Below are 26485 nucleotides of genomic sequence, written 5' to 3' on the forward strand. Positions count from 1 at the left end.
TCTTTACGTTACCAGTTACTATAGCAAGTGCAGAGCGTTCTTTTAGCAAATTAAAATTGATAAAGAATTATCTTCGGTCAAGTATCTGCAAAGAACGCTTAAATGCACTTGCTATATTAAGCATCGAAAAGGAAATTGCCAAAAATTGTAGTTTTTTGGAAAGAATAATGACATAGCAAAAAAAAAAAATCGCATATTTAAATAAATACATATTAAGCAATATATGTGTTAGTAAAACTAGGCCCCTAAATAGTAAATCTATTTATTCGAAAGATATATTTCGGTGATTACACCACATTTTTTTATTATTCAGTTATATAAAACACTGAAATAATAGTTCCCGACAAGTTTCGTAAATCGTAGGATTTACATCTTTGGGGGTAAATATCCCCCTGAAGATAATAAAAAAATGTGGTGTAATCACCGAAATATATCTTTTGAACCAATTAGCCATAGAAGTCTATGCCTGCAAAAACCTATTTATTTTTTTATGTACTTAAATTAATTTTTTTTATTACTTTAAACAATAATTAATTGTAAATAGTTTTTGTGCGCTAGTTGGTGAGCCAGGATACTTTTGTTTGTGTTAAATATTTATTTATTTTAATTATTTAATACTTTTGTTTTGTGTTCAGTAAACGTTATGCTAACCTGTTATATTTTGAATGTGTTTTTTTGTTTTCCTGTGCCAAAATCATTTGCAGGTAAGAGGTTTTACAATGTGTTTATTTCAAATCCATTTAATTTTTACCTTTGAAAAATATTTTAGGGCCCCAAAAGGTTTTTTGCACCCAGGCCCCTTTATAGAGGCCAGCCCTGTGTAAAATGATAAACATTCTTAATAATCATACAGAGCATAACTCACCTTTGGTTTGATAGTCATTTAACCATGAATTATACAAACATTTGTACATATACTTCAAAAACTGCTATTATTGTCAGACCTCCATGGAGTTGAAGACTTATTGTAATAGAGCGTTTTCATGATCAAAATACAATGCATCAAACTGTGTTAAATTGTTTGAGACAGAATTTCTGTAGCTCAGTGGAATGGCAATGCCCTTTAGGTAGAAAGAGCATAATTTGAATTTAGCACCAGAATCATTGTAAAGGCCTTTTAACTAAATTTAACACAGTTTGATGTACATTATATTTTGATCATGAAGAGGCTCTATTACAATAAGTCTTCAACTCCATGGAGGTCTGACAATAATAGCAGTTTTTGAAGTAAATGTACCAATTTTTGTATACTTCATGATTAGCCAGTCTCAAAGGAAATTAGAATTTTTTTTTTTTTCTCTTAATGGAAAATTAGGTTTTCCCTCCTGCAAAGCAGACAACTCAGTAACAGAAGAAACTACAAAATTAACAAAAAAAAAAAAAAAAAAAAATTTGCAAGATAGATTAGTACAGTGTGGCATATTAACATAGGGTGGAACAGTACAGCATGGATGAATCCTGGGACTCATCTGGAGATGTCATGTAATGACATCTCCATAATATTATGCGACAGTGATATAGTGTTTAGCATAGCTACCTTACAAGCAGTTGACTGGGTTCGATTCCTGGCCATCGCAGATTTTTGGATGATTCAGGAGTGTTTGCCTGGAGAAATGATAAAAAGTGTGGCTATGGCAATTAAGAGGGGTGAAAGGATGGATGAGATGATTGTGATGGTAGGAACAAATGACTTGAGAGGTAACGTAAACTGGGCAGCGAGAGATATGAAATTCTAGCTTGAGGTTGTACGAAAGAAGACACAGAGAGGAAAGATAGTGTATATATGTGTTGACTAGGTATGATAGTGACGAGCTGAGCAGAAGACCAGTAATACTGAATAACATAATAGCTAGAATGTGTCAGAAGAGAGGACTGGAATATGTGGATTCTTGGAGGGCATTTGAGGACAGAAAGGAATTGTATGCGAGAGACCACTTGCATTTGAATGAGCAAGGACGTTGGCATCTGGAGAGATTGCTGTTCTGAACGAGTCAGTGTGTCAATGCAGGGAAACTAGAATGCCCAGGGTGGATGGTAGTAGGGGTGGCTTCTTGTGGGAACAGGTACTTGGGAGAAGAGGGACGACATCAGGTAATGCTGAGCCCAGTGGAGTCTAGAGGGGATAATGCTGGGTATAGAGACAGTGGCATTTTTATGCTTTATGCTAATGCCAGGAGTATCCAGAATAAAGGAGAGGAATTGGTGGCGCTGATAGTATCAGCATGGTCAAATATTATTAGGATCACTGAGACGTGGTTGATGGAAGAGGATATAATAACAGGAATAGAAGTAGCAGAGTACAGCATTTTTCAGCAGGATAGGAAGGGAAAACGTGGTGTTGGAGTACTGCTTATGATAAGGGACAACTTATGTCCTCTAAGAGTGGAGGCTTTGGAAGGCAGTGACACTAATGATTCTGAAAGCATATGGTGTGAGGTAAAGGTGGGAAAGACAAGTTATTTAGTGGGTGTTGCTACAAACCAAGAAGAACAGAGGGTGGGGACCAGGAGATGTTTAGACAGTTGAGCTTGGTAAGTGCAAGAAGAATGATTGTTATGGAAGATTTTAACTAGAGCAGTATAAATTGGGGAGAGGAAGATGCATGTAGCAATAAGGGAATGGCATTTCTAGAATTCTTGAGGGACAAATGTCTTAGGCAGCATGTAATAGAGGGAACAAGAGGTTCAAGAGTTTTGGATTTGGTCATAGCATCAGAAAAGTTGATAATAACTGAGAATCTCTCCCATCAGATGGAGAGAGTAACTGTGTGGTTTTAACCTGGAAGATGAATAGACATGCAGGAGTATCAAAGAGACGAGAACATATGTAGAATTATAAGGCAGGTGATTATAATAGTCTTAAACGTCAACTTGGGGAAGTTTCATGGAGGTAGGAATTGGAAGGCCGGGATATCATTAGTGCTTGGGAAATTGTGAAGGAATATTTGTTAGCAGCAATAGTTAGCTGTATTCCACAAGTGAAGAAGAGGAGACACAATTTGGAGTAAAGTGGATGACAAACAATATTAAATAGGAACTGCATTAAAAAAAAAAAGGCAATGGATGAGATATAAGGAAACAGGTGAAGAGTAGATGCATTGAAGAATATAAGACACAGGCCAGGAGAGTGACTAGTATGGTAAGGAAGGCAAAACTGGAATATGAGAAGAGATTGACCCTAAGATCCAAAGAAAATCCTAGGAAATTTTTTAGCTATGTGACCAGTAGGAAGAGAAATGATTATGGAAGAATAACATTTTGGGATAAAAATGGGAATAAGAGTGACTGATGCAGAGGACATAGGGGAATTCTTCAACCAACACTTTATTGGAGTATTTCATCCTGGAGGAGGAGTAAATTTTAATACTAGAGGGATAGGGCAGGTTCAAGGTTTAGAGGTGCAGGAGGAGAGTTTTTTCCAAAATACTGAGTACTCTGGATGTCAGTAAAGCTGTGGGACTGGATATTATTTCACCACGAGTTTTGAGAGAATGTGCTAAAGAAGTGACAGCTCCTTTGACCTGGCTTTTCAATGAAAGTCTGGCTATGGGAAAGGTGCCCAGGGAATGGAAGTAAGGTAAGATAGTGTCATTGCATAAGGGTGGTAGCAGACTGGAAGTTTTAATTATAGGCCAGTTTGTGTGATATCAGTAGTTGTTATCTTGGAGAAATTATTGAGGGATCGTATACAGCATTGGGCAGATGAGGGTAATGTTATCTGTGAGAGTCAACATGGATTTGTGAAGGGGCACTCTTGTTTTAGCAATATGCTAGCCTTTTATAATAAAGTTACAAGAGCAGTAGATGAGGGAAAGGCATATACTGCCATTTTCTTGGATTTAGCAAAGGCATTTGACAGGGTGCCACATGATAAGCTGATATTTAAGTTGCAGCACATTGGGTTTGGATGTCAGGTTGGTCTACTGGATTCAGGATTGGCTATCCAATAGGTATCAGAGAGTTGTGTATGGTGGGGCAGTTTCAAGGAGGCAGAGGGTTACAATTGGGGTCGCACAGGGATCAGTATTGGGATCTATATTGTTTAACCTTTATATCAATGACATTGTCAATGGATTGCAGGGGGATATTCAGTTGTTTGCGGAAGATGTGAAATTGGGAAGGGTTATTAGTAATAGTGCAGATGTGGTAGCCCTGCAAGAGGATTTAAATAAGCTAAACAGATGGGCAAATGAATGGGGATATTGGTTTAATGCTGCAAATTGTAAGGTCTCGAGGTTTGGGACACATCGATGGGACGCTGCATATATTGGAGAAGCTCTACTGGTGGAAGTAGGGGAGACGAGATCTGGGATTGATGATTGATAGAAACCTGAAATTTAGAGGACATATTGCAAAGGTGGTGAAGGTAACACAGAGGATTGCTGCAATAATTAGAAGGATAATGACCTGCAGAGATAAAATGGTTATCATTCTGTTGTATAAGACTCTGATCAGACCACACTTAGACTATTGTTCTCAGATTTGGTTCCCAGGATTTGAAGGGGATAAATTAACTGTGGAAAGGGTACAAAGGCGTATAACAAAGATGGTGTCGGGACTGTACAACATTAGTTATGAGGATCAGCTGAGGGAATGTGAACTGCAGAGTTTGGTAGATAGAAGAAGGAGAGGTGATATGATTGAGACTTTTAAACTGTTGAGAGGTAGTTACAGGGTTGACACTGGGGAGTTCTTTTTCTTGGTTGAACAGCAGGAAGGAGTGATGAGAAGAGGCCATCTCTGGAAGCTATGAAAGGAAACTGTGAGCAAGAGGGTGAGGAGTGGTTGAACCGTAGAATGCTTTGCCTGATAGAATGGTGAGAATAAAAACGGTCAATGAGTTTAAGGAGTGGTATGATAGACTTTGTGTTTCCTAGGAGGGACCTCCCACAATGAGTCTTGATAGACTTTGTGTTTCCTAGGAAGGACCTTGTGCGAAGAGTCTTTTGAATCCATGGAGGCCTGAATAATAATAATAATAATAATAATAATATGACTCATTTACTGTTTTTGCGCTGATAACATACTCAAACAATGCCTACTACTCAACTACCACTTCCAAAACAAAAAAACCTCCCCTTGCCCACGCTGTCCTTTATAGAAGATTCATGAATGGCATCTTCTGCCTTTATCTCTCTCTTCGTTTTATGAAATGTTCTCCTCCACACTATCCTGATACAAGTTGAACATTCCAAGCATTAGTGAATATATGCTTAATATGTCTGAACTAGATGAACACACACAATAATTCTTTCCTCATAATAATTTCCATGATACTTACCAGATGAACACAAAGGAGATTATTCACAGTGAGATTTGTATATTCTCATGTCACAGGGTCAGTTCACTTTGTATAATGCTACAATTTGGCTGTAGCATGTAACTCATGCAAATGATGCCATGTGGTACAGACAACTTCAAGGAAACAAGCAAACTTTTTAAGTGGCATCCTTAGTATTACAGTATAATGATAATACATGCCTGTATTGATCAAAAGTAAATACATTTTTTTTATTTTTAGCAAATTAGCTGCCAGGTAGTTTTACCAGGACTAGAGCATTACAAAGTTCAGTTTACTCAAATTAGAGTATGCTAACAATTTTAATTTTTTGTGAGAATAAAAAAAGAAAACATGCACCTGTAAAATGATTTCCAAGAACCTTCAGGAAATGTGGAGCATTACCAAAGATTTACACCATGTATTAATAGCATTTTCTCCACCCATATCCAAACAGTAGCAGTAGCAGCAGTGAACTGAATTTTTTTAAACTATTAGTAATAATTACTAGTAAAAGTTTCTTCTTGATATTAATTTAATGAACAAAGTAGCAAATATAACTAAGAGGTAAAATTTTGTACTTGTGGTTTCATGATTTTGATTGTAATGGTTATTAAAAAGTGAAAATTCTGGGTCCATTATTTCAGGATATAACAATGCACATGCTTTGTAAGACACAACAAAAATAGCTAATACTTTAGAAATAGTGCTAGTATGCCAATAAGTCTACTTTGTCCCTAAAGAGTAATTGAATCTGCTCATGATTGAACTCTTTTTTCAATAAATTAGTAATATATTCTGTTGCTAAATGATTGAATTTATTATTTTATGAAGTGGTTTTTTTTTGTAGTTTCAGATCTGAAATTTGTTTAGTACATCTTTTATGCAATGTAGCAGTTGCTTCAATTTCTGTAACTGAGAGATATTATTATGAAATCAGTAGTACCTGATATTTGGTTTGAGATCACTTACTGATGTAATTCAGATTATTTCTAAGTTAAGAAGGATAAACAGAGTGAAGAATGAATAAGTGGATGAATCACTGCAGGAAGTGCAGAGAAAGAGGATATTACAGAGGAAGTATAAAGAACAGAATAACCCTTGGCAGCATATTGGCATATAAAAGAAGACTGAATGAGGCTGCAAAGCAAAATCCTAGCAAGTTCTATAATTATATGACTAGTAAAAGAAAAGATAAATGTGGAGGATTGAATTATTATTATTATTAGTAGTAGTAGTAGTATGGGCAACTCCAAGGAGTCCTTAGACTCATTGAGGGAGGCCCTAGTGGCTGCAGATGATACATGGATCCCATCTGCTGAAGATATAGTGGAAATATTCAATGAATATTGCTTAGCATATTTCATGTTTTTTGGGGGAGGTGATGAATAACATTGGGGAGAAAGAAGAGACGCAGGAACTGGATGGGATGTCATCGCATATATGGAACTATAAAGGGAACTAATAGTTTTTGACTTGGTTGTTCAGCAAGAGTCTGACAAAAAAAAAAAAAAAAAGGAATCGTTTCAGAAGAATGGAAACATAGTTTCACTGAATAAGGAGAATCCAAGTTTGTGATGTAAAATTATTAGCTAGTTTGTGATAAGGAATTAGACAAGCTAGTTGGAGATAGAATAGAAATCTTTGCAGAAAGCAACATGTTTTGTTAAGAGGAGATCTTGCTTCAGTGTCCTAGTTAGATTTTATAATAGGGGACAAGTATGGGCATAGGAGATGTATATATTATGATGATTTTTCTAGATTTTGCAAAAGCATTTGATTGAATACTACATGACAGTGGTAGACAGTCAGGTAAACAAAAAACAAAGGATTGTGTATAGGGGTCTAGAAAGAGACAGGAGACAAGCTGGGTATCATACAGAATTTTTCTGCAACCACTGCTTGTTTAATTTATATATTTATGATATACTTAAGGTTTGAGAGAGATATTCAACTGTTTGCTGATAATGTTACAAAAGGATTCAAATAAGGTGGTATTACTCTTTTAGGCAGATGAATGGGAAGTGTAGTCATGCACTCTGGCCAAAGAAAATGTAACAAAATATATATTATATGACAGGATGCAAGGGATTTTAGGATATTAGCATGCAGGGGGCTGAAGTTGATAAACTTCAGCTCCCTGCATGCTAATATCCACTGAAATTTGGGTACACTGAAAAAGTCATCTAGGTTACTCAGAAAACTAAGCAAAGGACAATGACAAGTAGGGAGGATAATGAGGTGATAGTTCCATTCTATAAGACAGTAATCAGATCACAACTGGATTTCACATATTTAATCACCAAGTTATATAAGTGATAAGCAAATCGTAGAGAGAGAGAGAGAGAGAGAGAGAGAGAGAGAGAGAGCACAGAAAAGTGACTAGGACTCCAGAATGTTGAGTAAGAGGACAGATCAAAGGATGTGATTGCACAGTTTGACAGAAGAGATATGACTGCATAAATAAGCTGACGAGAGATGCCTAACAGATAGATACAGGAAAACTACTGCATAGGGTTATAGGTAGTGGAAGAATGAGAGGCCATCCCTTGAAACTGCATAAGGATTATATGAATAGGGAAATGAAAATTTTATTTTTTTTTTTTGCATGGGGAATGAGTGGAATGTGTTGCCAGAGTAGGTGGTGAATGTCCCAATAATGAATATTTTGAAGGCAAGGTATAAAGTATTGTAACCTATGGAGTATTGAATTCTCCTAGTAGATTCTTTTCACACTGTATATGTTTCAGATCTCTTCTTTTGACTACTAATAAGTGCCATTCTTCGTTATGAAGGGTATTAGAATAGACCAGTGATGGCGAACCTTTTTACCCAGGTGTGTCAAATATCTTTTTTTTTTAAATATTGACATTGTTGATGTACCACTTGCATACATGCATTATAAATTTAACTACATAATCATAGAATGGTGACTTATACATATCATATTAGGCTATTTATTTAATAGGACATTGATATAAAATCTATGAATTCATATTATACAATTAATTTAATAAAGTGAAATTACAAACTTACATTACATTTAATGACGTTTCTGTTGCTGAGTACTGGTAGAAAGTTGCTTTATAGAAGGGCTATAGTGTGTACATTTTAATTCTACACAGGCAGCGCTCAAATCATTGCTCAATCTATTTCTCCCTTTCGATTAGATATTATTTAAGGCAGAAAATAGAGTTTCACAAGAGTATGTAGAAGTTTTTATATCATATGACTATGCAGAAATTTTAATGATTAAGAAAGAAAATGTAAACTTAAAACGCTTGTTGTTTATAGGCTAGTTACAAAATAAAATAGAAATAAGGTAACTACAAAATAAAATAGAAATAGGCTAACTATAAAATATAATTCTTTCAATGAACCGAAACCTACCTTCGCCTTAACTGAGAGCGATCTCACATGATTTATCGCAGTTTTTTCATCAGAATATCAACATCTTTCAACATCCAAGGTGTGTCACCTGAAACCCTCAAGTGTGTTAGTGCTGACATGTGTGTCATAGGTTCGCCATCACTGGAATAGACTATAATTAACTTGTTGTACCAGAAGGAATGCAAAAAGATATGGAATATAGTTATTTATAGAACCAAGGCTCATGGCATTAACAATTTAAAAGTTTATAATATTAGGATTCATTAAAAATTTGAAAGTCTCACCATTTTTTTTTTCAATGGATGACATGAAATTATTTTAATTTCCAATCATTACTGTCAAAAGTTCACATCTTGAAAATTATGGAAACAACTATCGTGTTAGAGTAAAACTTTAGTTTAATATAAACCAAAATAAACATTCGACATTTTGATCTTCACATTAAGGTCATCATCTGGAGTATACACATATATACAAAGAAACAAGCTGCACTACAATCTACACGATATGCTAAAGTTACTGACCAACCATTACAACTATTGGCCTGACCTCTGGTGTAAAAAAAAAACTTACTACATCAAAGCTAGAGCCCTGTTATTATTATTATCTATTAGGTTACAAAATTAAATGAAGCTGCAGAGCAACATGTTTACAAAAAGAAAAAAAATTAATAAATAAAATAAAATAAAATTTACTTATGTAAATTTTACATAATTTCCATACATACAAATTACAACATACTGGTATGGATAGTGGCCAATAAAAGCTGAAAAATTGCTAGGAGTCCTAAAGTTAGGGTTTGCTGGAAGACTAAGTGGCTGAATGTGTGCAATCCAAATTCTTAAGATGTTTAGAATTTGGTTAATCAAAATTTCACAGGCTTCTTTAAATTTCCATTCATACCAGGTTTTTGTATGATGTAAAGAATAAGTATTTTTCCAATCAATTTGGTGTAGGATGTTAAGTGATGTATTCTAATCATTGTGTAAGCATGAAGGAAGGGACTGTCAAAAGTTGTTTGGTAAATCGTTATTAAAAATAAACAGAAAAAAAAAAATCTGAATGAATGTGTCAACTACCTAAAAACAAAATTCTCAACTGTTATTTTAGATAATCTTATCTGAAATATCACCCTTAATTAGCTTTGTTAACTAAGTAATATGCTTGAATGAATAACTAATACTTATGCTGTACTAAAACTCTCTCTCTCTCCTCTATAGAATCAAATAAATAATGAGAAGGATGACAAATATTTAATCATCCTTTAAAATCTTTCTCATAGGAAAGATTTTCTAGTTTTTTAGGTATCATCCCATCCCAGTTCCCATTGCAAGTTAGACTTGATAGTCTGTCATGGCCAAGTAACTTGGCTTCTTTGAAACTTAATTAATGCTCTGATAGGGCAATTAATCCTATCTACATAGTGTCTTACTGTCATGTGTTCTTCTGACCAGTTTGCAGGATGAAAAACCAGAGTTTCTGGGGGGAAAACCTGTCACCTCCATGTGAGACTGGTTAACTCACCTTCAGTGTTGAAAATTCCTAATAAAGGTTATTTGCATCCTAGTGGGATTTGAACCCAGATCTTTCCATCCAAACTGAGTGAGCAATGGTGTTTCTTTTCTAATCATTTGAAATGTAATCTTCATGTGTGACATTGGAGCAAACATGCATATCTGTCACAGCTACTGTACATTCAACCATTACTTTGTCTGAATTTTTACTAATTAGCAGGCTATAACTTTACTATCATGACAAAATTAATAAGTTCAACTGACATAATGCAAAAATCATTTAACTCGTGAGAAAAATATCCATACTATTTCACTATAACTTGCATAAAGAGAGGAAAGGACAATGCAGAAATATGCTGAAGGTAGGCCTTCCTAATTTATCAATTGGAAGGGAAGAAGAGTAAGAGAGCAAGCGAGAGAGTGAGGAATAGATTTTTTTTCTTGGTGCGTGGTAAGTGGAAGGCATTACTGGATAGTGTGACAAGAACAAGAATCATAACTGAGTTTATAGTGTGGGTATTATAGGCATAAGCCATAAAATATACCTTACCAACAGTATATGATGGTCTATTGCAAAGAGTTTTGCAACGCCATAGAATCCCAATGATGATAATAATAATACTAACTCAAGAATCATTTTTAACAAAACTGATGATTTACTGGGAATCAATGTTTTTTGTGATCATGTTAGTGAATTTATATTCAGCTAATTTATACTTGGAATGTACGCAGATATACAAGACAGAAAATACTAACCATAATTTAAACACATTCAAATATGAGATCACAACATAGAAGCATTTAAATTGTGCTCTCTTCTATCTGTCTAACAGCAATTTATAAAATAACAGTACAGAATTTTAGTATATACATCTTGTAGTAATGAAATTAAATACTTCACCTTAGTTACCAGTAATGTTTCAGTGTCTGACAACTGAGAAAGATTTTCTTTATTTTCTGTCTGTTTTTCTGCTAACTGTTCTTGTTCTTCATTGCTAAAGGTCTAAATTAAGAGACTTAATTATTTAAGCAAAATGGAAAAAATAATAATAAAAGAATTGATTCTGAAAAGTATCTAAGAATCCCCTGATCCACTAAAATAAAATATAATGACCAATTAAAAATAAATAGTTAGCTATAATGGAAAAAAACAGATAGCATTATGACAGGAAATGCACAAACTGTGTTTGCACTTCAGATTTCATTATAGCCATATGTTAAAGGTCCAGTGATATTTCTGAGATGCTCATAAAACCACACTTTGCAACTGGAAGTATTATGTATTAAATAATAAAAAGACTGACTGTGTGCCAGACAAGTGATCTTAATTTGTGGATGAACTGTCTCCTTCTGCATACACTTGAAAAATGCCACATCTAGGCAATATGAAAATTATTATCACTATTATTATTATACAGATATCTTCAAAGAGTATTAGGGCTTCTTGAGGGAAGCCTTATTCACATAACACTTAAGCAACTATCCTGTTTTTCCTAGAGTACATTCACAACATTTTGACCGAAGTTTGGGCCTTCGTAATTAGTGTTATGATGATGATATAAAGTCATTATCTGGTTGCATAATAATATAGTAGCTTCAGACTGGACAAAATAATGGAAAGCTACACCTGGTGAATGACTTTAATAGTCAATTCTTTTAAAGCTTAGACGTCCATAACAATTCACGATTTGTTCCCCACAAGTTGATCGACGACCAAAAAATGCATCGAATTGAACACTGCAAGGACCTCATTAAAACCGCTTGTAAGGACTCAAACTTCCTTGAAACGATCATTACTGGTGACGAAATGTGTTTTGAGTATGAGTCCGAAACAAAATGCCAGAATGCTGAGTGGAGACCACCAGAAGAGGGGCATCCAAAAAAAAGTTGCTTGGAAAAGTCAAAATTAAAGACAATGATGATTTGTTTCTACAATTCCAACATTATCCACAAAGAATTCGTTCCGCCTGGCCAAACAGTCAATGGTGAGTTTTATCTCAAAGTTTTGAAGTGATTGATAGTGAGAATTTGTCGTGTTATGGCATGAACATCGTGATGCAGGCAGCTGGTCACTTTTGCACGATAATGCACCATCTCATCATTCGAACATTGTGAGACAGTTTTTGAGCAAAAAACCAAGGTTGCGTGTTGGATCACTCGCCGTATTCACCTGATTTAGCACCCTGTGACTTCTTTCTCTTCCCCCGACTTCATTTGCCGATGAAAGGAAAGCGATACGACACCATTGAAAACGTTTAAGCAGCAGTAACCACAACCCTCAACAGTATCCCAAAAACCGATATGAAAAACTCATTTAAGAATTAATTGACTGTGCCAAACACTGTATCGAAGCTGAGGGAGAGCATATTGATTGAAATAAATGATTTGAATAATTATAATTGGCCTGTGTTTTATTTTCTATCAAACGTTCGGTTTCTTTTTGGACAGAGGGTGTAGAACATTCCACAGGCTAGATCAGGGGTGGCCAACCTATGGCGCATTGCATGATTAGAAGTGGCGCACTGAACCCCAGAGAAAAATTTAAAAAAATTTTGTATACGATTTATATATATGTATAAACACACAATTAACCTACCACTGAATTCTAGAGTGCGCACTTATTATACTTGTTTGATTTTGAAGCAACAGGCACCGGCAAATGCTGACATGCGTCACCAGTTACTCAATCAGTTTACAGCTGGCTCTCGTGTCATAACGTTTGATGAACTTCTGATTCGATGTGAGTGAACAATTCTGTGTTTTCGAACTTATATGTTTTTATTAACAGTTCTTTAAGTTTAAAATAAGATTTCTGTTTTCATGAAGGCTTAGTATAGTTCTGTAAATTTAAAAATAAATTTTTTCATTTTGAACGTGTATGTCAAGTTCTTGCCTGCTCCCTAATTTGCCGATTACTGAAACCTGCAATTATTCGGTGTTTGTATGTATGTGTTTTTATGTTTTTTTTATACAATATCTTTCCTTTTTATTTACTTATAGTAGGTTTATTCCTAAAATTTAACTGATCATCAGCAAAGCTTTCATAATGAGGATGTTTGGGTTGTGTGTGTGATTGCCAACTGATCGACTGTTTTATGGCAGAAAGCGATCTCGTATTTCATTGGACATAATATATTATGAGAGAGAGACGAAAACTCTCTGTGAAAAAAATATGTATATATATGATTTTTAAACTTATAGAACTGTATTAGGCTTTCATGAAAACAGGAATCTTATCTTAAACTTGTAGAACTGTTTTTGAATAATGTTTAAAACGATAAAATAATTTAAATAAATTATTTAATAATAAGCTTTACTTTTTGAAATATTTTTTTTACAGTCAGTTACCCATTACTTTTCAAAAGAAAATGAGCAGAAGAAAAGCAGAAGGTGATAGCAAGCACCAGTTTAATGAACTCTGGGAAAATGAGTTCTTATTTATTGCGGGTCCTTCAGGAAAACCGTTGTGCATTGTTTGTGAAAGCATTCTCTCAGATAATAGAAGACATGATCTTAACAGACACTATAGAAAACATCAAGCTGAATTAGAAGAAAACTGAAGTTAGTTCCTGAGTCTGAGTTGAGGAAAGAATATGTGGTTAAGAAAAAGGAAGAAATAAAAAAGAGACAAAATATATTTGTGAAACGAAGTTGTGAAAGTGTGGCAATGCTGGAGGCATCTTATGAAATTGCCTTTGTGTTGGCTGAAAAACACAAGCCTTTCTCTGATGGAGAGGAAGTTGTTAAGTCCTGTCTCGAAAAATTTGCAAAATGTCTTGGTGATAAGAATGTTGAAAGAAAAGTAAACCAAACTGCTCTGTCCAAGCAAACAATTACAAGACTCATCGAAAAACTTTCCCATGATGTTACTGAGCAATTGAAAGACCATGTTCATGCTTGTTCTTTCTTTTCTTTAGCCTTGGAGGAATCTGCTGACATATGTGATGTAGCCCAATTAAGCATTTTTATAAGAGGAATTGATGATAATTTTAACATCTTTGAAGAACTTATTGGTCTTGAGTCACTTCATGGAAAATCCAGAGGGTCAGACATATTTGACAAAGAAAAGTCATGTCTAGAAAATCAACAACTAGATTCTAGTAAGCTCATCAGTATTTGCACTGATGGAGCACCGTCAATGGTAGGTACAGTTTCTGGGACTGTAACTTTACTTGAAAGGTTTTTAGGTCGTTCTCTACTAAAGTATCACTGTATTATACATGAAGAATCTCTGTGTGGAAAAACTCTAAACTTGAAGCATGTTACGATACTAGTTGTAAAGTGTGTGAATAAAATTAGAGCAAGAGGATTAAACAGAAGAGAATTCAGAGAATATTGTGAACTGCTAGATGTGGAATATGGTGATCTCATCCTTCATTGTGAGATGCACTGGCTTTCTAAAGGATAAGTTCTCAGTAGATTTTGGAAGCTGAAAGAAAGTGTTCGTAATTTTCTGGAAGAGAAGGATGAGCTGCATGAGGAAAAAGCCCTGTTGTGTGATGAGAAATGGCTATTTGATTTAGCATTTTTAGTTGATGTTACCGGCCACCTCAATGATCTATATTTGAAACTGCAAGGCAAGAACAAATTGTTTCCTAGCTTAGTAAATGACATCAGTGCATTCAAAATGAAATTAAAACTGTTCATCTCCCAGTTAGAAAACAGGGATTCAAGTCAATTTCCACATTTAAAAGTACATAGTGAATCATCATCATCATCATCAAATTCCTGTCATGTACCCTCAAGGGGTGTACAGGATATGACAGTACTACATGAAAAAAATTACATCGTTACTAACTTCCTATCTACAATTTTCCTCCAAATCAGTCTGTTACTTGTCAAGACTCCAACATTATCAGATCTTATATTTCTATCGTCTAAGGCACTTTGTACCGTATCAATCCACCTATATCTTGGTCTTCCTCTGGGTCGTTTTCCTGCCAACCTGGCAGAGAACACTTGTTTTGCTAATCTTTCCTCTCCCATTCTATTTAAGTGACCATACCATCTGAGATTAGCTCTGCTAACGCATTCCTGGATGCTGACAATGTCAAGTTCTTTCCTAATATCCTCATTTTTAATATGATATTGCCATTGATGCCATCTGTTCACGCCTCTAATCTTTCTCAGGACTCTCATATCTGCGGTCTCTAGTCTTTGGTCAAGTGTTTTACTTCTGACCCAGCTCTCAGATCCATAAGTTAAAATTGGTTTGAACACAGTCTTGCATACAGCTAATTTAGTGTTCCGACTAATTTCTTTCTTATTCCATATGAATTTATTCAGTTGACTTCCCACGATACCAGCTTTGCTGATTCTGTTGTCTATTTCTATATTTAGTTTACCATCTTCAGTAAAAATTGTGCCTAAGTAGCTGAAATGTTTTACTTGTTCCACAGGTTCTCCATTCACAACACAGTTGACATTTTCAATGATTCTGCCTATTTTCATTGTCTTTGTCTTTTTATTGCTGACCTTCATACCATATCTATTACAACAGCTATTCAATTTAGTCAGAGAATCTTGCAGACTTGTAGCGGATTTATTTAGAAGTATAACATCATCCGCATAAAGCAAAGAGCTGACATTAACATCTCCAATTTTGATATCAGGTTGAATACCACATTCCTTCATAATGTGATCCATATAGATAATGAATAACAGAGGGGATAATGTACATCCTTGTCTCACACCAGATTTAACATTAAACCATCTTCCTGTACTTCCTTCAATTCTAACTGCTGACTTGCAACTCAAATAAAGACTAAGTATTGCTTGATATAATGCCCCATTGACACCATATAACTGCAGCGTATTGAATAGCTTCTCTCTTGGCACCTTGTCATATGCCTTTTCCAAATCGACAAAACTTAAATACAGATCTTTGTTATATTCCCATGCTTTCTCGACTATTTGTCGTAAAGTGAAGATCTGATCCTGACAGCCTCTATTTGGCCTGAATCCAGCTTGTTCTTCACCAAGCTTTTCTTCCACAATTTTTCTCAACCGTTTCTCAAGTATACTTGCATAGATCTTGCCAGGAACACTCAGTAGGGAAATACCTCTGTAATTCTCACATTCAGTTTTATTTCCCTTTTTATATATGGGTACTATGAGAGCTCTACTCCAATCATCGGGAATTCGTCCCTCTGTCCAGGCTTTCTGAACTATGCAGTGCAGCCACTGTAAGACTCTTATACCACCATACTTCAGCATTTCTGGTCGAATATCATCTACTCCTGCTGCCTTTCCACATTTCAAGCCTTTGATGGCTTTTTCTACTTCAAGTATGGATATGTATTCCTGACTGCATGCCTGGTCAGTGTTTTTTACCACTGTGCTGTCATCACTGCTTGTTTCATTTAGCAGTTTTTCAAAGTAATTACTCCATACTTCAAGGATATCTTTTTCTCCTGTTTTCATTTCACCTTTATCATCTCTAATTCCTTTTACAGCACTCTTTCCTCCATTCCTAAGCTTCTTCAACAACCTCCAGAATATTTTGCCACCTTCTTGATATTTATTTTCTATATTCTTGCCAAAGTCCTCCCATGACTTTTGTTTAGCTAGTTTTACACACTGTTTAGCTTTCTTACATTTGTCTCTGTATTCTGTAAGAGTAAAAGCTGACTTATTTGCCATAGTGAATCTGTTGAGGATAATGGCAACTTTACAGAATATACTGAGAAACTCAGATTATTGCAAGAGTCCTTTAACAGTCGTTTTAGCGATTTTGCCGAAGAAGAAGACTGCATACATTTATAAATCCCTTTTCATGAACAAAAAATCTTGACGAAGCCTAGTAACATACAAATGGAACTTATTGATCTCAAAACCAATTCTTTATTGAAAATGAAATTTAATGAACGTCCATCACTCCTAGATGCTTCTGATATAATTAATTTCTGGCGATCATTGTCCTGTGAACATTTTCCAGAACTGAAAAAATTTGCTCAGAGTTATATCTGTCATTTTGGAACTACATACAGATGCGAACAAGCATTTTCATCAATAAAAATGATTAAGAACAAACTACAGTCGCGACTGACTGATTCAAATTTGAAAAACTGTTTGATGGTTTCTGTAACTGATTTTACTCCAAATATTACAAGCTTAGCAAAAGCAAAGCGATTTCAAAAGTCTCAATAAAATAATTAATGTTTATCTTGACTTTATATGAAATCCTTTTATTTAAAACTGCTAAAAGTCTATATTACCATATATATATAATAAATCATTTTATGCAAAACTGTTAAATATATCCATATTACCATATTTTACAAGAGCTGAAAAGTGGTATAAGTTTGTATGGCGCATCTTAACTAAAAAATGAAAAAAATGATGCATGAACTATAAAAGGTTGGCCACCCCTGGGCTAGATTTACTATGTTTAGCCTCACTTATCCTACCTCTCCTAGAATGCATTCACTAAAGAAGCACCCAAACTTCCAGTGGCAACTAATTCTACTCACTCATCATATGACATGAATAAAAAAGCATAGACTTCTCATTCCTACTAACCACATCCTTACTCATTCAACTGCCAGAGATGCTACTTTGTTTTCTCCCATCACAGAACAATGCCACGAAGTGAAAAATCTTTATTATACTATACTATACTGTGCATCTGTATAAACTAGCATCTAGTATCTCTCCATCGACCAATCTCTTATCAACATCACCAACTTCATGTCCATAGCCATTTGATGTAATTTATATATCAGGATTTCATATGGTATCTTATCAAACACCTCTGCAAAGTCCAACAGTATGACTGTGTAGCCATTACCTTTATCCAACTCAACTATCACCTCTATTATAGGAAGTAAGTTACTGAAGCATGATCTACCCTTCACAAAGCATTGCTTCCTCCCCCCCCCCCCCCAAAAAAAACAATATGCTATTCTTTTCCACCCATTCCTAAATTTTGTCTTGAACCCAACTTCTCTAATACTTTAATTACCACTACTAACATGCCTAATTAGTCTATAATTAGCTACTTCAGTCTTAGAACTGCCTTTATGCAATAGAACTATTTTTACCTCTTTCCATTTCCTTGGAATTCTACCTGAGCTGAGACCCAGGTTAAACATTCTAGTAATAGGGACTACCAATTCCCTAGCACATTCTTGTACTACATGATCTGATATCTCATCCAAACCCATAGTTGTATTATTAATGTCCAGATCCTGTAATATCCGATGTACCTCGACTTCCTCTATCTTTACTTTCACATTAATCCCTGTCATATCTATTACTGTTATATCATTACCTGGATGATGCATCCTTTCAAAATGATTACTCAATAACTCAACTAGTTTGTCTGCTTCAGTCACTTCCCTATCATATGCATTTTTCAAAATCATTCTACTGTGGTCATTCTTCCTTTTGCTTGCCACATATTGAATGAACTCTTTCAGATTACTCTTGACTACTTGGCTAATCTCTTCTCATACTCTGATTTTGCTTTCCTTACCATACCAGCCACTCTTCTGGCCTGTGCTTCATACTGCTCATGAGCCTGATGGACACATATATCTATGAATCTTTTCCACATGCTTCTCTTTCTTTTTAATTTCTACTTAATGCTGTAACTCATCCATTTAATTCCAAGTTTATTAATTCTCTTAATTCTTGGGATGCAGTTTGTTATTTGTTCCTTCAAACATCCATTTAACACTTTCCAAGAACTACTAACATTTTTTCCCTGAAGTATATTCTCCAATGGTACTGCTCCAAGCAATTTTCCAAGTTTCTTATAATTCCCAGCTTTGTAATTCCACATAAAAACCCTTTCGCTCTCAACGATTGACAATAATATATCCATCTTAGTTATACACATATACTCAGATGTAATCACAGGGTCAGGTACTCTTGATCCCCTTGTACCTTCCATTACATGCTGTCTTAGGTAATTATTCCTAAGCAGCTGCATAAATTTCATTTCCTTCCACTCGTATGATCTTTCCTCCTTCCAATCTATATCACCATAAGTGAAGTCACCAATACTAATTATCCTCTCTCACTAATTTTTTAATTTATTTGCTAATACATATCACCCACATCATCCTTTGCATTCCCTGGCCTACAGCAGCAGCAGTCAAACAAATATTATTATTATTATCATTATTATTATGATTCAGGCCTTCATGGAGTCACAAGACTCATCATGGGAGACAAATCCTAGAAAACACAAAGTTTATCATACTACTCCTTGAACTCATTGAGCGTTCATTTCTCTTACTACTCTATCAAGCAATGCATTCCATGGTTCAACTACACTCCATGTAAAGAAACCGCTCCTGACCCTCTTGCTCACAACTTCCTTTCATAACTTCCAGGGATGGCCCCTTGTCCTTGCTCGTTCCTCCTGTTCCACTAAATGAAGGAACTCTCCACTGTCAACCCTGTAACTACTTCTCAATAATTTAAAAGTCTCAATCATATCACCTCTCCTTTCTACCAAACTCTGCAGTCCACATTCTTCAGCCTGTCTTCATAACTAACATTGTACAGTCCTGATACCATCTTTGGTATCTGCTTCTGCACTCTTTCCACAGTTAATTTATCCCCTTCAAATCCGGACCAAATTTCAGAACAATAGTCCAAGTGTGGTCTGATCAGGGCTTTATACAATAGAATGACAACTCTTTTATCTCTACAGGTTAACATCCTTCTCAGTATTGCAGCAATCCTCTGTGTTACCTTCACCACCTTTGCAATATGTTCCCTGAATTTCAGGCTTCTATTAATCATAAACCCCCAGGTCTCTTGTTTCCCCTGCTTCTTCCAGTACAGCTCCTCCAACAGAGTATGCTGCCCCCCCATCAATGTATCATGTGTCCCAAACTTAAGACTTCACAGTTAGCTGCATTAAACTGATAGTCCCATTCATTTGTCCATCTGTCCAGTTTATTCAAATCCTCTTGCAGGGCTACCACACCTGCACTATTACTAATAACCCTTCCTAGCTTCACACCATCTGCAAACAACTGAATATCCCCCTGAAATCCATTGACAATGTCACTGATATAAAGGTTAAATAATACAGGTCCCAGTACTGAGCCCTGTGGGACCCCACTCATGACCTTCTGCCTCCTTGATATTGCTCCACTATACACAGCTCTCTGATACCTATCAAATAGCCAATGCTGAATCCAGTTCACTAACCTGACATCTAAACCCAAGTGCTGCCACTTAAATATCAGCTTATCATGTGGTACCCTGTCAAATGCCTTTGTAAAATCCAAAAAAATGGCAGAATATGCCTTAAATGTCTTACCCTCATCAACTGCTCTTGTTACTTTATTATAAAAGGCAATCATATTACTAAAGCAAGAGCACCCCTTAACAAATCCATGTTGATTCTCACAGATCCTCATCTACCCAATGCTGTTTATGATCTCTCATTAATTTCTCTAAGATCTTAACAACTACTGATGAAACAAACTGGTCTATTGTTCGACACTTTCAGTCCGCTACCACCATTGCACATATATCTGCTCTGACATACCTTGCCAGAGAGCACCTAACTTAGAATCACCCAACCCTGACCTTCTTTCATTTAAAATATCCTTCCCTACTTTTTGAACTCTTTAATTCAAAGAGTACAAAGTGGTTGTTGAACTCTTTGAATTTCCTCTCCTTAAAAATTGATTTTCTCCAGTCCCACTTTTCCAACAGCAAAATCATCCTTCTAAGAGATTTTAGTGTCCACAACACCCACTGGCTTTCCTCCTCCAGCTGCACAGATCTTGCAGGAAGAGATGCTGAAAGATCTGCTGTCACCAATGACCTTACACACCTTGTTCAAATGACAACCAGAATACCAGATAACCCAAATCACTCCCCCAAACACTCTAGATCTCTTCCTCACCAATGACTCTTCCAAATACATGGTGAATGTAGTGGGCTCCCCCTTGGTAATTCTAACCACAACCTAGTGCTGATCTCCTCCGCCATTCAACAATGCTTATACAGCCACTCCCATACAAGAGTAGTTTGGCATTATAACAGTGTCATGTGGGACAGCCTCTGCAACTACTATGCCTCATTTCCATGGCTGGACTATTGCTTCCAGCCTTCCAAACCCCCCCCCCCCCCAAATGCACCAAACTTATCACCAAAGTAATTCTCACTGGCATGAAAACATACATTCCCCACACCTCTGAACTGCCATTCCCTAACTAAACCCTGGTTCTCCAAAAGATGTGCCAAAGTTGTACAAATAAAAAATCAAGAATACCATAACTGACTGAAATCAAGAACTCCATCCTGCTTTATAGAGTTTATACTCAAGCCCAAAATAGATGCACAAAAAACTATCAATGCTTCCAAAACAGAGTTCAAAAGAGCAAAAAGCAGGAAACTAGCAGCCTGTCCAAATTGCAGCTGAGCCTTTTGGTCTCTATCCAAAGCAATTGGTCATAACTTCTGCCCAACACTATTCCCATCTCAATCATACCCAGATGGCTCTATTGCATCATCACCCACAGAAAATGCCAATTGTCCGGCTTCACACTTTGTTTCCAATGCATGCATAACTGACAATGGTAAATGCCAACCAACCATTCCAGATGCCCAACATACAATGACCACCCTATATCCTTTTTACAGAAAGAGATCAGAAAAATACTCAAAAAAATCTCCTGGCCCTGATGGCATTCCTTCAATTGTCCTGAAAGTTTGTGCACCAGAACTGACTCCTATCCTATGTTGCCTATATAATGCTCTCTTACTCCACTGGTATCTATTCCACAGCCTGGAAATTGGCCTATATTCAACCCATTCCCAAGAAGGACAACAAATCTAAATACATCCCTGTCTCACACACTTCAGTCCTGCTAAAGTAAAATGGAAAAATCATCAATTCCCAACTCCTACACTACCTTGAAGACACTCATCTAATAAATGACTGCCAGCATGGATTCTGTCACTGCCGATCAACAGGAGATCTGTCCATACATGTCACCCATCTCTGGACAAATGCCATGGAGAAGTTTGGTGAATCTCAAGTTATTGCACTTGATATCTCCAAAGCTTTTGACTGGCACAAAGGCTTACTTAGCAAACTATCGTCATTTGGTCTGTCTCAGAACTACTGTGGTTGGATTGCCAACTTTCTGTCTGCACACACACACACCACAGACACACAACATAATCTGTGATGGTGGATGGTTCCTTATCCTCTCACCACTCAACTAATGCCAGGGTTCCACAAGGTTCTGTCCTCTCACCAACCCTCTTCCTGCTGTATATCAGTGACCTACTTCAGTTGACTGCCAACCCAATACACAGTTTTTCAGATGACAGTACATTGCATTCCTCCCTTTCATTTGATAAACCTTACTCTACACAACTCACCTCAACCTACAGAACATCAATCACCACTGCCCTCAATTCTGATCTCCAAACTATCCTCCAATGGAGTGTCAATTTCAATGCTAATAAAACCCAGTTCTGTCTTATTTCTCACAAAAAATAACCAATTTCTCAACTATTACCCAAATTTCCAGACAAGATGAGATTTCTCTTCTTGAAATTACCCTGACATCAAGCCACTCCTGGCAGAAACATATCACAACCATTGCATCCTTAGCTTCTAAAAAACTAGGATTCTCTTTTGCTTAAGACATTACTTCACCTTTGAACAGCTGTTAACCTTATACAAATCATAAATCAGCCCAGCTATTGAATATTGCTCTCTCATTTGGACTGGGGGCCCCTAAAAGATCCTTCAAAATGCTTGACTCAATACAGAGGAGAGCAATTAGACTTATTAATGACCCATCTCTTACCAACTCACTCCTCCCACTTTTGCACAGACATTTGGTTTCCAACATGTGTCTATAAATATTTCCATGAAAAATGTTCACCTGAAATAGAATCAATAATTCCCCCACTTAGTATTAAGCTTGTTGGAATACATGCAGCTGTTGCTCAACATCCCTTCACAGTGCACCTTGAAACCCACGGAACAAGTTTCGTTTCCTCCTCCTCCTTCATTTCTGCTACTGCTGCATTGTGGAACAGTCTCCTCCCTGATGTGTTTATCAAGGAATACAATATGTAGTCTTTTAATATCTTCTGAATTTGTACAGTAAGGTTGTTATTCAATGTTCAGGAAAAAAAAACAAAAACACTTCACTAAGTCTTCTTGTATTCAGATTTTTCGTTTGTGGTTGCTATGAAGGTTGCAGATGGGTCCTCCACATTCTTGGAATGGTTAGACCATCATTTTTATTCAGATTCGGATCATGTTTGAGCATTTCACATGCTTCCTAATTTCTGCTCGAACTAGGTTTTGGTGCGGTGTAGGGACTTGGTACCTTTCCAATCAATTCTGTCGTATGTTTGGAGTGCATGGTCAGAAAGGCCGGTTTTTCCAAAATAGAGGTATTTTATATGTTGTTTGTGTTCATCCTTCCTGATTGGGATGATTTGCCCTGTTTCCCCTATGTATGGTATGTTACATGTGCATTGTATTTTGTAAACCCCTGGGTGGGCTAGGTGTGGCAGAAGATCCTTGGAAGAACTGGATAGGTGTCTTAATTTTGTTGGGGATTTAAAGGTGGTTTTGATGTTGTGTTTGTGTATTGTTCTGTCTATTTTCTTGGAAATGCCTCTAACATATGGTATAGCAATAGCATTCTTGAAATCTTTTTTGTTATTAGTGGTATCTTTGTGGAGGATCTTGTGAATGGTTTTTATAATGTATCCATTTTTTATAAAGGTATGTTTGATGGTCTCATATTCATGGTTAAGAGCTTGTTCATTTGAACAAATAGTTTGAGCTCTGTGTTTAAGGGTGCTTATGACCCTTAGTTTTTGTGTTGAGTAGTGATAAGAAGTTTTGTTTATGTACTGGCCTGTGTGGGTAGGTGTGACAAGTGTGTCTAGGAACGGAAGAGAGTTGTTTTTTTCTATTTCAATGGTGAATTGGATGCGTTTGTGTTGTTTGTTCAGGTGGCTAAGGAATGTATTTAGTGCTTTGCGGCCGTGGAGCCAAATTGCAAAAATATCGTCGATGTATCTGAGCAAAATTTTGGGTTTTAGGCAAGTCGACTCTAGAGCTCATTGCTCAAAATCTTCCATATAAAAGTTCGCTATTGGGGGGGGGGGGGAAGTGGTGAGCCCATGGCTGTACCCTCTTTTTGAAGGTAAAAATTGTTTTGCCACATGAAATATCCGGAGCGGAGTACGTGGGCAAAGAGGGCCATGATGTCGTGTGGAAATATGTTCTGTAAGAGCAAGATAGTATCATTGATTGGGACATTGGTGAAAAGGAAAGTTATGTCAAAGCTGACTAATATTCTTGGTCATTGAGTGTAATGTTTTTAATTTTGTTTATGAAATGTTGTGTATTTTTTATGTAGGAAGGGGAATGGCTAAACAATTCCTTGGGTGTGGCCGCTAATTTTTTGGCTAAGTGGTAATTCGGGCTGTCGATTCCTTCCACAATTGGACGTAAAGGTGTGTCTATTTTGTGTACTTTTGGCAGGCCATAAATTCTGGGCGTGCGGGCATACTGCGGTAGTATTAATTTTTTAATTGTTTCTTAGTATTAATTTTTTAATTGTTTCTTCCAACCAAGTGTTAACTGATTTAAGTAGTTCAGGAGTTTTCTTTTTGTTGTGTTGTGTGGGGTTGTAATTTACCATTTGGAAGGTGTTGTGGTCCGATACCAAATGGTTCGTTTTTTCTATGTAGGCTGTCCAGTTTAAAACAACAGTGGTATTCCCTTTATCTGCTTATTATCACAAAAGCTTATTATCTCAATACAGAGGTCGAAATGTAAAGTTATTATTTTATTATTAATCAGTAAAATAATCTTTTCAACACGTGTGTTTTGTGTCTCTAAATTCATAAATATGAATGCTGATCACTGTGTAACCTTAAAATAAAGAGTCAAATGTAAACAAGTTTCTCCTTTCCCAAACCACTATCCATATATAGTACTAACCAACCTCTCGTGTATGGGCTCAATATATTAAAAAAAAATAAATAAAAAAATAAAATAAAATAAAAACTCCATCCGGTCCCACTGCTTTATCGACATCCAGAGTATTCAGTATATGAAACCTCCTGTTGCATTTCTAAACCTCGAGCCTGTCCTATTCCTTTAGTATTAAAGCCTACTTCTCCAGGATGAAATACCTTAATAAAGTGTTCATTGAACAACTCCACTGTCCATTGTATCAGTGACTCTATTCCCATTTTTATTGAACAATGTCATTTTTCCACATATCATTTCTCCTCCTACTTTCCACAAAGAGAAAAAATTCCTTAGGATTTTCTTTGGATCTCAGGGCCAATCTCTTCTCACATTACAATTTTGCCTTCCTTAACATACTAGTCACTCTCCTGGCCTGAGTCTTTTATTCTTCATGCATCTGCTCTCCAACTCTCTTCTTATATCTCTTCCATAACCTCTTTTTTACCTTCAGTTGCTGTTTGATATTGTTTGTCAACCACTTTAGATCAAATTGTGTCCACTTCTTTACTTGCAGCATACAAGGGTGGTCTGAAAAGTTCCTGGCCTAACAATGAATAAATGAATTTAAATTTCAAAATTATTGTTATTTTTCAATATAATCTCCTTTAAGACTAATACATTTATTCCAGTGATGCTCCAGCACTATTATTCCATCCCTGTAGTGGTTCTCAGTAAGATCTGCAAAAACAGCTGCAATCACCTCTTGATTCGAAGAAAAATGCTGACCAATGAGGAAGAGTTTTAATTTTGGGAAGACATAGAAGTCAGAGGGAGCCCAATCTGGGGGAATAGGGAAGATGTTCCAACTATTCATATTACAGATCCCTTAATTTTCCCATTGCCAAAACACTTTGGTGGGCGAATGCACTGTCCCGATGAAGATGCTTTTTTTATTCTGCAAACTGGGTCTTTTCTCACAAATTTTTTTGTCTAGTCTGATTAAAAGATTGGAATAATATTCCCCAGTTATTGTTTTACCCTTTTCAAGATAATTAATAAACAAAATGCCTTTAGCATCCCAAAACAATGATGTCATGACCTTTCCTGCTGATGGAACAGACTTTTTCTTCTTTGCTGGTGAACAACTGGCTTCTGTCCACTGTTTTGACTGCCATTTGGATTCTGGTGTGTAATGGTAAATGCAAGTCTCATCCATAGTAATAAATTGATGCACAAAATCAGTTTTATTCTTGTTAAAGCACTCCAAGCATGTTCAGAGATTTTCATGCGAGTGCGTTTTTGATCTGCTGTGAGCAAGCGCAGCACCCATCTTGTGCAAAGTTTTTGCATATGCAATTCTTCATGCAAA

General features: G+C 36.2%; 1 protein-coding gene across 5 annotated transcripts in view; it reads right to left on the reverse strand.

Moving 5' to 3' along the window:
* axo (axotactin) overlaps nt 1-26485 on the reverse strand; it is a 927649-nt gene that overhangs the window by 13955 nt on the left and 887209 nt on the right. For all 5 annotated transcript variants that reach the window (XM_090410025.1, XM_090410024.1, XM_090410023.1 and 2 more), the window contains one exon: nt 11083-11184. In XM_090410025.1, coding sequence (XP_090266151.1) covers nt 11083-11184 — 102 coding nt within the window. The remainder of the gene's footprint in view (nt 1-11082; nt 11185-26485) is intronic.

The sequence above is a fragment of the Typopeltis vanoorti genome, chromosome 20 (assembly GCF_054136105.1).
Source record: "Typopeltis vanoorti isolate ZY-2024b chromosome 20, IOZ_Tvanoo_1.0, whole genome shotgun sequence".
Taxonomy (NCBI): Eukaryota; Metazoa; Arthropoda; class Arachnida; order Uropygi; family Thelyphonidae; genus Typopeltis; species Typopeltis vanoorti.